The 14,234-nt window shown below is 55.0% G+C and overlaps 8 protein-coding genes across 8 annotated transcripts; 4 read left to right on the top strand and 4 right to left on the bottom strand.

The window, feature by feature from the left end:
• Window positions 1-268: 268 nt before the first annotated feature.
• On the top strand, window positions 269-1,516 carry HMPREF1541_03580 (3-hydroxyisobutyrate dehydrogenase; the record flags this gene model as incomplete). The annotated part of the gene is made up of 3 exons (XM_008717931.1): window positions 269-395; window positions 443-600; window positions 791-1,516. 3 exons carry the CDS (start codon window positions 269-271, stop codon window positions 1,514-1,516), a joined length of 1,011 nt encoding a protein of 336 aa, XP_008716153.1.
• A 312-nt stretch (window positions 1,517-1,828) lies between these two features.
• On the top strand, window positions 1,829-5,499 carry HMPREF1541_03579 (uncharacterized protein; the record flags this gene model as incomplete). The annotated part of the gene is made up of 4 exons (XM_008717930.1): window positions 1,829-1,923; window positions 1,971-4,548; window positions 4,594-4,986; window positions 5,089-5,499. 4 exons carry the CDS (start codon window positions 1,829-1,831, stop codon window positions 5,497-5,499), a joined length of 3,477 nt encoding a protein of 1,158 aa, XP_008716152.1.
• Window positions 5,500-6,085: 586 nt separating this feature from the next.
• On the bottom strand, window positions 6,086-6,445 carry HMPREF1541_03578 (uncharacterized protein; the record flags this gene model as incomplete). Its single annotated transcript, XM_008717929.1, has 1 exon — window positions 6,086-6,445. One exon carries the CDS (start codon window positions 6,443-6,445, stop codon window positions 6,086-6,088), a length of 360 nt encoding a protein of 119 aa, XP_008716151.1.
• Window positions 6,446-6,891: 446 nt separating this feature from the next.
• HMPREF1541_03577 (uncharacterized protein) lies at window positions 6,892-7,221 on the top strand (the record flags this gene model as incomplete). The annotated part of the gene is made up of 1 exon (XM_008717928.1): window positions 6,892-7,221. One exon carries the CDS (start codon window positions 6,892-6,894, stop codon window positions 7,219-7,221), a length of 330 nt encoding a protein of 109 aa, XP_008716150.1.
• A 723-nt stretch (window positions 7,222-7,944) lies between these two features.
• HMPREF1541_03576 (chlorophyll synthesis pathway protein BchC) lies at window positions 7,945-9,215 on the bottom strand (the record flags this gene model as incomplete). Its single annotated transcript, XM_008717927.1, has 3 exons — window positions 7,945-8,081; window positions 8,143-8,195; window positions 8,248-9,215. 3 exons carry the CDS (start codon window positions 9,213-9,215, stop codon window positions 7,945-7,947), a joined length of 1,158 nt encoding a protein of 385 aa, XP_008716149.1.
• A 1,309-nt stretch (window positions 9,216-10,524) lies between these two features.
• HMPREF1541_03575 (uncharacterized protein) lies at window positions 10,525-11,249 on the bottom strand (the record flags this gene model as incomplete). Its single annotated transcript, XM_008717926.1, has 3 exons — window positions 10,525-10,968; window positions 11,018-11,071; window positions 11,118-11,249. 3 exons carry the CDS (start codon window positions 11,247-11,249, stop codon window positions 10,525-10,527), a joined length of 630 nt encoding a protein of 209 aa, XP_008716148.1.
• Window positions 11,250-11,273: 24 nt separating this feature from the next.
• Window positions 11,274-11,477, bottom strand: HMPREF1541_03574 (uncharacterized protein; the record flags this gene model as incomplete). Its single annotated transcript, XM_008717925.1, has 1 exon — window positions 11,274-11,477. One exon carries the CDS (start codon window positions 11,475-11,477, stop codon window positions 11,274-11,276), a length of 204 nt encoding a protein of 67 aa, XP_008716147.1.
• Window positions 11,478-13,314: 1,837 nt separating this feature from the next.
• On the top strand, window positions 13,315-14,079 carry HMPREF1541_03573 (uncharacterized protein; the record flags this gene model as incomplete). Its single annotated transcript, XM_008717924.1, has 1 exon — window positions 13,315-14,079. One exon carries the CDS (start codon window positions 13,315-13,317, stop codon window positions 14,077-14,079), a length of 765 nt encoding a protein of 254 aa, XP_008716146.1.
• Between the last annotated feature and the right edge of the window lie 155 nt (window positions 14,080-14,234).

Raw genomic sequence — 14,234 nt, 5'->3', positions numbered from 1 at the left:
GCACGGCTCTGGAATGATGCCAAACAATAGCCAAACTAAGTAGTAGATAATTGTCCAGTCTCGAGTAAGAAGCCAGGGAAGGTTTAGGGGGAAGAAGACCGGTCTCGCTAAACATTCCTCTTTGATCAGACCGAAAATCGGCTACTGCCGGACCTCGGACAGCTTCGCACGCACCTCCAAGCCCAGCTCCCCAAAGCTACAACCGTACTTCTCCAGCCCTTCCCCACGCGAGGTTCATCATGTCTCTCGTGCGCAGGGCTCAGCAAAGATGACCGTGCTCAGGACGACCTCTACCCTACGGCGAGGTCTGCAAACGTCTCTCCTTGCCTCTAGGCAATTTTCGACCACAGTCAGGCGCGATGCTGCCTGGGGCTTCATTGGATTGGGAGCCATGGGTACGTCGACTAGACGTTGTATGGGACCCAATACTGACGAATGCCAGGCTATCCAATGGCGAAGAACCTCCGAGCGAAGATTCCTGAAGATGACACTATGACCGTCTTTGACGTCAATGCCGCAGCCTTAGAGCGGTTCGCCAAAGAGGCCGAACCAAACAACGTGACGGTTGCAAAGGCTCCAAGAGAGGTTGTCGAAAACTCGGTAAGACTGCCATGTACCCTTGCTCTACCTCTGTTTATATGATGAACCATATTGTTCTATCGATGATCTAAGTTGGGGGCTTCGGCCCTTCCCATGATTTCTCCTACAATTAAAGCCAATCCTCTGAAATACTCTTCATGATCACCTGTCACTCAAAAGTCCTTCTGTATTTGAAGTTAACAGTGTCAAGGATCACATAATCTCGGCGCTGCCAGAGCCACAGCACGTTAAAGGCGTCTTTGGCGATGTCTTTGCCTCCAAGCTCCCCTCACCGCCCTCCGAGTCCTCTCGCATCTTCATCGACTGCTCCACGATTGACCCAACCACATCCCGCTCCGTAGCCACGCAGGTGACCGAACACGGTGATGCAGACTTTGTTGATGCTCCTATGTCCGGTGGTGTTGTCGGTGCTCGTGCTGGGACCTTGACCTTTATGGTCGGGGCCGACGAGAAGTTGGTGAAGAGGGTAGAGACTATTCTCATGTTAATGGGCAAAAAGGTCTGGCATATGGGCCCGCAAGGAACTGGTTTGAGTGGCAAGCTCGCCAACAACTACGCTCTCGCGATCAACAACATTGGTGCTGCAGAAGCCATGAATTTGGGCATCAAGTGGGGTATCAAGCCTAAGGCACTGGCCGACCTCATCAACTCCGCTACCGGCAAGAGCTGGCCGAGCGAGATCAATAACCCTGTGCCTGGTGTGCTTGAAAACTCGCCATCAAGCCGCGACTACGAGGGAGGCTTCGGTGTAAGTCTCATGAAGAAGGATTTAAGACTGGCAATGACTGCGGCAGAGGAGGCGGATGCGAAGCTAGTGCTGGCAGACAAGGCGAAGGAGGTCTATGAAGAGACTGAAAAAGCCCACAAGGGCAAAGACTTCTCGGTCGTGTACCAGTGGCTGACAGGTAAATCGTAGTCAATGGCAAAGCAATCAAGCAACGGCGATCGCGTGCGGAGATAGCGCGTCGATCCGTGTCAACCTCCAACTGTGTTCAATGACCTCGACATTTTGTCTCTACTTACCGGCCTCGGTATCTTCAACATTCCCATCAGTTCACTGTATGCTCAAGCATACGTAGTACGTGGCTAATTTGTCGCATTCGGTTCCCTCTTATTATTGCATCACCATCGACCCCGCAGCTGCGTACCCGCTACGGCGCTTAGAAATGACAGGCAAGCAGTGCAGCACAGCTAGGCAATAGAAGGAAGCCCCCGGTGATCGGCGAAGATGTCGTATATTGTGCCTATACACAGACCGACGGCGGTCCGGAAGGCTCTCAAGCTGAGCTTCCTAAGCCCCAACGAAGACACCCTTGTCGTCGCGTACGTGCCTCACCCGTTCCGCCTGGCTAATGCTGACCATGTTCCAGCAAAGCGAATCGCCTGGAGTTTTATTCTCCTTCCGCGGAAGGTTATGCTGTTCGTAGCAGCCTGACAGTCTACGGCTACGTGACAATATTAGAGCGCATCCGGCCAGCCTCATCGAACACCGATCACCTCTTTGTAGGGACCGACCGCTACCAATACTTCACTGTCAGCTGGGACGAAACCACTCGGTCAGTAAGGACCGAGCAGAGTTATGTCGATCAAGCGGACAAAGTCCTGCGGGACTCAAAAGAGCTAGACAAGTGCAATATCGACCCTACGAGACGGTTCATGACGTTAGAGTTATTTGATGGAGTCGTGACCATCATCGGCCTCGATGAGAAGGGAGGCTCTAGCGTCACAAAGACTGCCGAAGCAGGAAACCAGCGCACAGGTGCGCTGCAGGAACCTACACAAGTCCGCATCGAAGAACTGCAGACCAGAGCTTCCGCTTTTCTGCAGACAGAGCCCGATTCAAAAGCACACCCTCGATTAGCCATTCTGTGGGAAGATAACAACGAAGTACCGCAGCTGAAGCTCCGTGAGCTCACGTTTACCAAGGATGATGACGAGCCAGCCTCTGCCGAGCTCGAGACCATAGCGGAACTACGGGCGGAGCTTGATGAGGGTGTCAGTCATATAATCCCTGTGCCTGCTCCGATCAGCGGCTTCCTACTCCTGGGCGAGTCCTCCATTCAGTATGTCGATAAAGATCTTAAGAACAACCACACCGAGCCATTGAATGACAAAGCAACCATATGGACCTGTTGGACACGGGTCGACGACACACGGTTGTTGCTTGGAGACGATTATGGACGGCTATTCTTCCTCATGCTCGAAACGGACAAGAACAATGTCAGATCGTGGAAATTGGACGCCGTCGGTGAGGCGTCGAGAGCTTCCACACTTGTCTATCTAGACGAAGGTCTTGTCTTCATTGGCTCTCAAACCGGCGACTCGCAGATCGTTCAGATACAGCCTGGCGGAGTGGAGGTCAAGCAGGTCTTCGACAATATTGCTCCTATCCTAGACTTTTCAATCATGGATCTGGGTCGAGGAGCAGACACTTCTCAAGCAGGCGACTTTTCGTCAGGGCAGGCACGGATATTGACAGCCTCTGGCGCCTGGACGGATGGGTCAATACGAAGCGTTCGCAGTGGTGTTGGTATTGATGAGCTGGGAACTATTGCTGACCTGCCAGGTATCACGGAGCTGTGGGCATTGAGCTCGAAAGGGGATCCGGTGTATCAAGACACCCTCGTAGCAACATTCGTGGACGAGACGAGGGTCTTTCGATTCGATGCCGAAGAGGCACTTGAGGAGCTCGATGAGTTCCAGCACTTTGAATTCTCACAGCCTACCTTGATGGTGGCTAACTTGCCAGACGAAAAGGTCGTGCAAGTCTACGAGACAGGTCTGGCTGTCTCGCAGCTGCAGTCAGGCATGAGCTTATTCGGATGGCGACCACCTGGCCAAGCCAAGATCACAGCTGCCGCCGCCAATTCGGTACATCTATTGATTGTTGAGGGTGGTCATACGCTCCACGTATTTCATCCTTCCAGCGACAAAGCGGAGCCGACCGCTTCGAAGCATTTTGATGCCACCCAACAGATATCGAGTGTCACCGTTCCAGATTCTCAGAGTAACGTCTGCATTGTCTCATTTTGGCAGACAGCAGCAGTTGCAATTCTGGATCTTCACACGCTCGAGGCCCTCCACACTCAGAACCTTGGAACTCCTGGAATCGCCATTCCTCGGTCGGTGTTGGTGGCCAATGTGCTACCTGACGCTCCACCTACGCTTTTCGTTGCTATGGCAGATGGCACTGTTGTGACATACTCATTCGACGCCTCGAAGAACACTCTCTACGGCGTGAGTCGTATACTACTCGGCACGGAGCCTGTCCACTTTAAACTCCTCCCTCGTGATTCAGGATCAGGTTCTGAACTATCGAATGTGTTCGCGTCGTGTGAGCAACCATCGCTGATATACTCGTCGGATGGGAGAATAGTCTATTCGGCAGTAAGTTCGAACAAAGCAACGAGAGTATGCCCATTCAACTCTCCTGTCTATACTGGTGCAGTTGCTATTGCGTCGCCGGAAGACTTGAAGCTTGCTATTATTGGCAAAGAGCGAACGACGCAGTTGCAGACTTTGCCGATCAAAGAGACCGTCAGATGTCTCGCATATGAACCCAAAGCTCAGCTCTTTGGGATAGGCTGCGTCGACAGGGGCAACGAAGGTGGTACTGAGTTCTTGACTTCCCGGATCAAGCTTGCCAACGAGATTACGTTCTCAACGCTCGACGAAATGGAGCTAAGGGATGAAGAGATTGTCGAGTGCATAATGAGCACTGGCGAGTTCGAGACCGATGATGAAAGTTTTGGCGCACTCTTCGTGGTTGGTACGAGCATCAACCCTGACGAAAATTCGATGGATGATTCCAATATACGTGGGCGGATCATCGTGCTGGAAGTCACAAAAGAAAAGAAGATCAACCAAGTATGCGAAGAAGAGGTCAAGGGTGCAGTGCGAAGTCTTGCGATGTGTGATGGCAGAATTGTGGCTGGGCTCGTCAAAGCTGTATGTCTCCCGTCACATCACTATTCAGTTGCTAATACGATCCAGGTCGTGCTCTATGCTCTCGCACCCAATCCTGCGATTGGATTCCGGGCGCTTCAACTCAAGCGCCTGGCGCAAAGCCGAATATCATCCAACCCCATGTCCCTATCCGTCACATCCGCAACATCCACTTCACCCGCAACTGTCGCCGTCGCCGACCTGATGAAATCTCTGTCTATCGTCGAAGTCAACCATGCAGAGGGCGTTTTTAGCCTCAAAGAAGTATCGCGTCACTTCGCCACCGTGTGGTCGTCGGCCGTCACTACCATCGCCGAGAATCAGTGGTTACTTGCCGACATGGAGGGCAATCTAATCACACTTCGCCGAGATCCCACCGGCCCGACGCCAGACGACCGTCGACGCTTGCAAGTGACGGGTGAATTCCGTTTAGGCGAGCTGGTCAACAAGATCACACCCATTATGAACCCCATCGCCCCGACTCCAAAGGCGAAGGGCAAAGAACGAGCTCGCACCCTTGAATCGGGGCAGCCCAACACAGAGGAGCGCAGTTCCTTGGCGACGGACAAGCCGAAGCGTGAGGGTCCACTGATCACGCCCCGCGCGTTTATGGGAACCGTCGAAGGCGCCATCTACCTGCACGGCACTATTAATCCGGCATACCTGGACGTGATGCTGCGGCTGCAGCGCCCTTTGGTGGAACGCGTGCGTGCGCCTGGGCACATGCCGTGGGCGGCGTATCGCGGGTTCAAGACGCAGGTGCGGGAGGCGGAGGAGCCATTCCGCTTCGTGGATGGAGAGGTGTTGGAGTCGGGGTTGTTAGAGCTTGATGATGGGGTTTTGGAAGAGGTGCTCAAGGAGGCGGGGTTGTGGAGCGCAGAGGATGAAGGCGGGTTTGGCGTTACGGTCGAGGAAGTCAGAGGCTGGGGCGAGGAGTTGAGGAGGCTCTATTAGGAGTGTGATTCCTGGCTACTAATGGAGTAGTGCCGTGATTAGATTTGAGGAATGCTCCAAATGCATTCACTGGATGATTGATGTTGGGATGAGTATGGCTTGAACGGTTACCATGCCTGGCGGCATAGGTTAGTACTTAGGTAGAGAGTCTCAGTCAGTCGTGCTGCCGTCTTGATGCCCTGTTGCTCTATAGACCCTCCAAGCCCGTTATCGATGTCCCGGACCTCGCACCGTAAAGTTCGTCCCTGCAAATACTGCTCAACCATGCAGGATGTAGACAACGGATGCCATCGGGAATCGTCACGTTACCGATATTGTAGAATCCTTAGACCAGTCGATATATAGCACCACTGCCCCAGTGTCATCCGCGGAAGGGCCCGACGCCACAAGGCCGAATCGCTGATTCCGTCGGGCTGTGGCTGCATGCGAACTCTACGGTTGCGACACGCGGGCCAGCACCGTGCATACCTCTCATCCATCGCGTCTCGCACGCATATAAACGGGGCCTTCATTCAAGGGCGTGACATCTCACCGTCGACCCACAACCTCATGTCGAAAATACCCCCACCACACGAACCAACTTAACTCACTTGTCCTTCCGCCCCTCCCCCTCCCGTCCCCTTAACTCCCTCACCCTCGCCTTCAACGCCTCCTCCCTCCTCTCCGGCGCCCCACTGACCTTCCTCAACAACGTCTCCAGATGCGGCCGCATCAGCAGATACGCGGCCACGATGACGATTAGGCGCAGCGCGTTGCGGAACGCCTTCGGATCGGACAGGTAGGCGCGGATGGTGCGCGGGTCCAGGTAGTACAGCGGGTTGAGGGAGGGGATGTGGATGTCGTGCTCGGTGCGGAGCTTGGTGAGGAGTTTGGAAGTGCCGTTACTGAGGGTGGCGCTGATGGAGGTGGGGGAGAAGTGTGAGAAGTATTCTTGGGCGCCGGGCATGGTGGTGGTGTTGGTTTGGGCGGTGAGTGCCGGTGGGAGCACTGCTGGGTTTCAGGGGCGGTAGATTTGGGTGCTCTGTGTGTGTGTGTGCCGAGAATGCTGGAGAGGAGAGTGAGTATGGGAAATGTGGTTGACGATATGCCAGTCCGGGATGTCGACCAGAGTAGGTTGAAGTTGAGAAACTGGCCCGAAGAAATGCCGAGAGTCCCGGTGACGTCGGTCGAGACGCGTCTTTTGAACGCGTCCTATGGGCAACTTTACCTATGAACAGCACTTGACCTTGAACGAAAGTAACTAGCAATTGTATCACCTCGGAAGGTAGCTACACTGCTCTTGGCCTTTTCCACTCTTCGGAACGCATACAAACCACCACCACCGCCTCCTGTCACATCGAACTCCGCTATACCCCCCCAACAACACCACCTCACATCCCAGAGCCAACAGCCATGCCCGAACCCGACGCTGACCTCTCCGAACAACTAAAGCGCGCCCTCTGGCTGCACATCGGCCGCCTCGTCGACGCACAAACTCTCGAGCTCGGCGTGAACGCCACACCGCAGTTCATCGCCGCGCTGATGGAAGCCACGTACGCGCAGATCGTGAATGCCGGGCGCGATCTGGAAAGCTTTGCGCAGCATGCCGGCCGGGAGCGCGTGCAGGTGCAGGATGTGCTGTTGTTGGGCCGGCGGAATGAGGGCTTGTTGGGCGTGCTGGAGGAGAAGGCTGAGGAGGTGAAGAGGGGGAAGGCGAAGGCGCAGGAGAAGGAAGGGCGGTGAAGACGGTGTGGCACCGGACGGGTGACCATGATCCAAAGACCTTTCTATTAGGGGCAGAGCGACTGTCTATGATTCTTGCCGGCGGTGCGAACAAATTGGAGACCACTGCCTCTCGAACGCCGGGCTGGAAAAGGCAGCCAAAAATGGGGGTTGGTGCGATTCATTGCAGGAGACGAAGGACAGCGCACCAATCAAGCCATCCACATCTTCGTGACATCAAAGAAGACCCAACGAGTCAGACGCACCCTGACCATTGCGCCAAGTAGACGGCATGGGAACTACGACACAGAAACACCTCAAGCTCCAAGCAGTGCCATCATCTACAAGGTTCACGAGACTGTCAGGCCCACTGACACTGTGGCTGCTTGGAGTTGAAGGTTGATAGCCATGAGAGCCGTCCCGAAGGAAGCCGGAGCAGTCTGTCTGTGGCAGCATATGGCATAACGAAAGACTTCCACCTCCTCAAACCGAGGCTCCGTGCCGGCATGTCCTGGACGCAGCGCAGGTACCGCTCCCCATATCGTTCGGTCGGTTGCTTCGAGTCGCCCAAGGGAGCAACAACATATACTAGGGCAGAAGAACGGTGAACAACAAATGTCAGTAATGCATATGATATGGAATGCAGAATTCGCTAGCCTACAACGCCTGTCAATATGTCCAATATGTCCAATCCGCCTGTCATCTTCGCCACCAAGTTTTTGTTTTGCCGTTGGCTAACGATGTCTATGCAACACTGTTGCCGACGTCGACCAGGATCTTGACGTGGTTCTCCTTGTCCTCAATCAAAGTCCTGAAGCCCTCCTCGACGACCTTGTCGAGCGCGATCGTCTTGGTGATCATGCCCTCGGGCTTCATGCGACCTGGTATATATCATCAGTAACTAGATCCACGCATATGGAAACGGATGGGGTGTCGACTTACCACTTGAGATGGCCTCCAGCACGGCTTCAAAGTCACCCAGGCTGTACGTCGCCCTGCATATCTGTCAGTAAAGGCTCGTGCCATGGAGTTCAGGTGCAAACTTACACTCCCATATACCCTCTCTCGCGGAAGACGATCTCGTTCATCTGCAAGCTAGCCCTCTTCTCCCACACAGCAATGTTGACGAGCGTGCCCCTGGCCTTCAGCGCCATGAACGCCGTGTCCACCGCGACCTGCACACCCGCAGCATCGAAGCCAACATCGGCACCCAGGCCATTCGTCAACGACTCGACCTTCTTGACGATATCCTCCTTGGTGGGGTCCACGACATGATGCGCACCAAACTGAGCCGCGAAATCTCTCCGCTTACTCGACACCTCGGACACGATGATGTTCTCACACCCCCTCCCGATCAGCGCCTGCACGACGGCCAACCCAATCGGCCCACCGCCGAGCACCAACACACTGTCGCCCTGCTTATACGGACTGATGTCGACCGCATGCCAGCCCACCGCTAACGGCTCGATCAACGCCCCGATCTCCATGCTCACATTATCCGGCAGCTTCTTGACACAGCTCTCCGGCACGACCATGGCCTCCGCGAGGCCGCCGCCCCAGCCGCTCAGGCCCACGAAGCCATTGCTGTCACAGCAATTGACCAAGCCGCGTTTGCAGCTCCGGCAGTCGCCATCATAGATGATGGGTTGCACGCACACACGATCCCCCGGCTTGACGCCCTCGACCCCTTCGCCCACGCCTTCCACAATGCCGCTGAACTCGTGGCCCAGCGTCAGGGGGCTGGTCTCGCCCGTGATGGGGTGCGGGTGGTCCGGCGCGGGGATCAGGTTGTTGCCGCCCAAGTACTCGTGCACGTCGGTGCCGCAGATGCCGCAGAACTTGGGCGCGATGAGCACTTTTCCGGGCGAGAGTTTGGGGTAGGGAATCGTCTCGAGTCGGATGTCCTTTTGGCCGTGGAAGCGGACGGCGTTCATGGTCGTGCGGTCGCTGCGTGTGCCGACGGCGGTGAGCTTGCTGCTCGAGATGGAGGTTTGGGTTGATTCAGCTGTTGACATGGTGGGCGGTTGTGTGTGTGTGTTGTGTGTGTGTGTATGTGTGTGGATGGGTGGAGGTGGTGAGAGGTGGTGGGTAGCGTGGGTGGGATGATCAGGACAGTAGAGATGCGAGATGCAAGCAGTTGCTGTCAGCGTGGGTAGTGGTTGAAGTTATGAGTATGTGGCGATGGTGGTAAGCTACTCGGTAGAGGCACAACAGGCAAGAGATAACTAAATATTGGTCGTGAGTAAGGAAGAGAAGAAAGAAAGGAAAGCAACAGCAGCAGGACGAGCGCAGTCTCGACTACAAATCTATTCCCGTGCCGTGCGTTACATGTGTCTGTCTCCTCTTCTTGCCCCCCCCTCGGCGTAACCTGGAGCGAACGAGACCAGACCCCTCCCCTCTTCCTCCGGTGGCCTGCCTCCGCCTCCCCTCCCGGGTAAGAATGTCCCCTTTTCCACTCTGGACCTCCCCAAGAAAAGGCCCCCTCTACAAAGCGCCAGAACCCGGTTGGCGGGCCTCCTCCTCGCTTTGTTTCTCCGTTGCCACCGGAGGGCACGCGCAAGCAGGCGAAAAAGCAGCGCAAGCACTGCACAGCAAAACTCCACCCGTCATCTCGACCACGAGAGAGCTTTCCCCACACGTGCCCGGTTGGGCTCAGACTTCGGCTCCAGCGAATGAGCAGGATGGAGCTCGCCCTGCCCGTGGGGTTGTTCTGGGTCCCTGGATCGTCCGCTCGGATTACCGGATGCGGTAATGCGATGGAACGTCTGCTTTTGGGGATGCGGTGGCGGAAGTGTTGTCGGCTGCGGAGAGGGGCCCGGGCGGTTGGGCTTGGGAGGGCAGAGAAGGTCAGGCCATGAGAAAATGTTTTGCTTCTATTGATATTCTAGATGCGTGGTGGGGGGCTTGGCTGGGCGGTTTTGGTGCTGTCTTGTGCTGTTTTGGACGGGCATATGGAGGGAATCTAATTTCAGCGTTCCCAAACATGCCGTAGCTAGGGGAATTGCGGAGTGGGCTATTGATGTGTGGCCGAGCACTCTAATGGCGAGGCCAGGCGCTGCTGCCGCTGCTGCCGCTGCTGCCGCTTGAGCCTCATCCGGGAAGCAATCTAAACCGGCAGCACGTGAGACAACAGTTCACTGACAACACGTGGCAGATACGAACAGTAACTGGGCTCCCACACTCCTGTCAGCCTGCCAGTTGGCTCCGTCCTCCATCTGCTGTCAGTCGTTTCCGGATCTGGATCTTGATGTAGGAGCTGTTCAGAGGGCGTAATGCTTGGTGCTTCTCGTGGCTGGCTGGCGTCCCGCCATTGTGGTCAGTGGGTCATGCGCTGTTGGTACTTGACTTGTCGGGCCCTGCTTCATTGTTGCGGGGACTTCTAATGGGATTCACCAAATTCGCAGACTCTTTCTCCTCCGCCTTGCTTCCTGTGGTCAAGGAGACTGGTACGTCAAGATATGCGCCGGGGCAGAACAGCAATGCTTCACCATCCCCGAGTCCTACGATGGTGTCGAAAACTCTCTTGCCCGAGGTACTATCGGCACCACCACTCCAGACCATGCCTGCTAGGTGGTTCTTGAGCGCCTCGGACCATGTTGGCGAGCGGAAGCGATGGATGATGGAGACGTCACAAAGGTCTAGCAGCTCAGTCAAACATGAAGGCTCCTGAGTTGCAATGAGGACGCGGGCACCGAGACGATGCTCTTCGTGAATCAGTCGGACTAGCTGCTGAGTGAAGCTTTTGGCCTGGGAGTATCGGTCAGAAACCTTGAGGTTGTCAGTGGCAGGTGCAGCCTCTTATTGCCATCACACTCACCTGGTGGGCCTCGTCAACGGCAACAATCAGACTATGACCAGATTGTGTTGGCGACTGCCGCGGGCCATCAGACGGAGCCTGCCCTGGTATTGCGACTGACAAGGAAGATGGAGAAACAGAGTTCATACAGCGTACAAATATCCGTCTCACTCATGGTGGAATCACTCAAGTCGACAATGGTCAGGCCTCCTTTTCTGAATGTAGCAGCAGAACCACCAGCTTCCTTCTTCATGGCTGTTGATGCGGTGGAGTACAATCACGACCGCAACAAGTTCATGCGAAGGGCAAGTGCATGCCTCTGTGCCTCGCTCAATCCGAATTCGTTGATCTCTTTGCCGAATTTCTCGACCGTGAATGTCTTTTTGTTGAGTTTCATATCTCTGACCAACTGAACAAGAGCAGCTATGTAGAGTGGAAGCTTGCCCGATTCCGCCCCCATCAGAGTCAGCATGTAGTTCATCATGCGTGATCTGTCGATAAGCAATAATGAGGAAAACTTGCAAATGGCGATCAACTTCGGTCGTTGGATCTACATATTGAGGATTGCTGGACTCTTCAGGGTCTGAGATCGGACTATCGGCACCGTGGGCACCGTGGGCACTGCTTAGGAGCTGTGAGTTTCGGATGCCAGTGTCAGATGCAGCATCTTGCTCTGTAGTTCTGCGGGAGTGTTGCTCATCGTCCAGCAGTTCGGTCTCCTGCTCTTCCAGGGATTCTGAATCAGGGGTCTGGGTTACACGCTCGGATTATCGAGGACAATTGCGTCTGAGGTGGCCAGGCTGGTCGCACTTGCCACATCGAAGGGGTTTGGAAGGCATAACGGGGTTGTGAGAGAATAGGAAGCACAGCTAGATACCCATCTTGCCTAAATGAAAAAGTCATGGCTGCGATTGCTAAGTCAAGCAGCTAACAATATGGAATCGCATACACGAAGCCGTAGATCTTGATTTCAAGACCTCGCTGTGTTTGGCAAACATCTCGTATGCTCATCACAATATCTACATTGACGAGACTTACTTCCGGAAGTATTCGTGGTAATGCTCTGAGGCTGTTCAGAAGCATGAACAGCTCAGCGTGTGGCTTGAGTGGACGTAGGCGATGAAGACGTGCCAGCGCCGTGAGGCTTACCAGCAGCTAGTCGAGGAACGCTATAAAATGGCTGTTGGATGGCACCATAAGCTCTCTGTGAAATAAATCATCGACTTACGTCAGGCTCTATACTCAGGTGGAGGCAATCTGGAATATTAGTGACCGGCTTCAGCTCCAGATTCTGTGGTAGATAGCCTTTGAGCGGACGATTCGGGCTTCGACAGTAAAGTGCGACTGCAAGTCAGAAGCGAAACGTAAACTTGCATTGTGTTGCATCGAGAAAAGCCTCAAGATTCGGAGAAATGACAGTCGAGACGTTGGGACAGAGTCGACTAAATGGTGTGACTTTAGCAGCAACCAGGTATGCCAGATTCATATGGGCCTTAAGATCTCTGCGGAGACTCCGCAACTTTCCAGTTGCGATTGCTGTAGTATACCCTAGCGACCCGGGATAACATCATGACTGGAAAAACTCCGGTTCAAGTGCAATGGGCTGCAGTGCACGATATTCTTAATAGCCGAGAGTAGGGCCGCAGTCGAGCTGCGATGTGAGTTGCCTTTTACATGATGCAGCGCATTGGCTGTACCTGCCCGGCAGTTGAGCATCGAGCTTCCTGTTGAGACCGTTGCGCACAACTGTGGCTGTGCGATGCAAAAATTTGCACGATAAAGTCTGATGACTGCACTCGCGCGACCGTCGCAGCTGAAGAGGGGCTGCGATCGGACGGGTCGCGTACTGATCTGGGTCTGCACGACGACATCATGGGCAGATCATGGGGTGCTCCGACCAAGCAAGAGAAACGCTATGCCTGAAAGCATCTAGCGAGTCAAGGGAGTGCGGACTCATGTCGCTGCCTGATTGGTTGCCTAGGCAGTGAAAGGAGATTCACTGAACTGTGGCGCTGTGTGGCTTGCCCACCAGTGACGTCGACTTCATCTCGATTCGACGATCTCCCCCAACGTCAATAACACCAAACAATTCTCCCTTTCGTCATAACTCACGTCTTGACATTCCACGGCCACTGACCAAGGAACCCTCGTTGCCAACCCTGCAGGGTTTTCAGGTGCAAGCGAGCCTCCTGCAGATATTAAGACTGCTTGTCCTCCCATTCCTTCGCCCCCATCTCTCGTTTCAACTTCATTCCAACATTGAACGTCGCCCAACGGTCCCTTCACATCCACACACACACACACTTACGCCCAACACCATGGCTCTCGGCGGTGCCCTCCTGCGCTTCGGCGCCATTGGCTTGCGCATTCTCCAATTTGGTTGCGCCGCCATCGTGCTCGGCATCTACTCGTACTTCCTAGCCGTTCTAGCCAAGCACGACGCTACCATTCCCACTTGGGAGAAGGCAGTTGAGGGCATGTCAGGTGCTGGTGTCCTCTACACCATCTTTGGCATTCTCTTCACCCTGTGCCTCGGAGGCAACATCTTCTTCGGCTTCCTCGCCGTCCTCCTCGATATCGCCTTCGCCGGCTGCTTCGCCGCCATCGCCTACTATGCCCGCCACGGTGCCAACAAGTGCCGCGGCATCGTCAATACCCCCCTCGGCACTGCTCCCGCAAGCGAGGAAGCTCCCGGCGCCGGCAGCTATGGCTACGTGTGCAGCCTCAACACCGCCGTCTTCGCCGTTGCCATTGTTAATATCTTTCTCTTCCTCATCACCGCTGCCTGGCAGGTCATGCTGGTGCGCCACCACAAGAAGGAGAAGCGTTTCGGCCCTTCCCCCAAGAACAATTACACCTCCGGCTCCCGCGGCAAGTTCTGGCAGCGCAAGAACCGCGGCGGAAAGGGCACCCGCGACGCCGAGCTGGCCACCGCCCACTCTGCTGTCCCGGGCCGCGTGTCGCATGAGACTGGTATGACCGGCTCCACCATGAACAACGGATACGCGCCCGCTGCGGCAGAGCCCAAGTACGGCCAGCCTGGTTATGGCGGCCACCACTACGGACAGGCCACCAACTACTAAAGCGCCATGCTACATCACCATTGTTCACAATGATACCCTGACGTCGCTAGAGACTGTCAATCACATGTACTATAGAGGGTGCTCGCATAGCACGTCCGCTAGCCAATGGATTGTTGGAGGAGTTTTCGGGTTATGACGTTATGAGATATGGCAAC

This window comes from Cyphellophora europaea (assembly GCF_000365145.1).
Source record: "Cyphellophora europaea CBS 101466 unplaced genomic scaffold supercont1.3, whole genome shotgun sequence".
Classification (NCBI taxonomy): domain Eukaryota; kingdom Fungi; phylum Ascomycota; class Eurotiomycetes; order Chaetothyriales; family Cyphellophoraceae; genus Cyphellophora; species Cyphellophora europaea.
The sequence above is the reverse complement of the archived record's forward strand: the minus strand, read 5'-3'. Positions and strand labels throughout refer to the sequence as shown.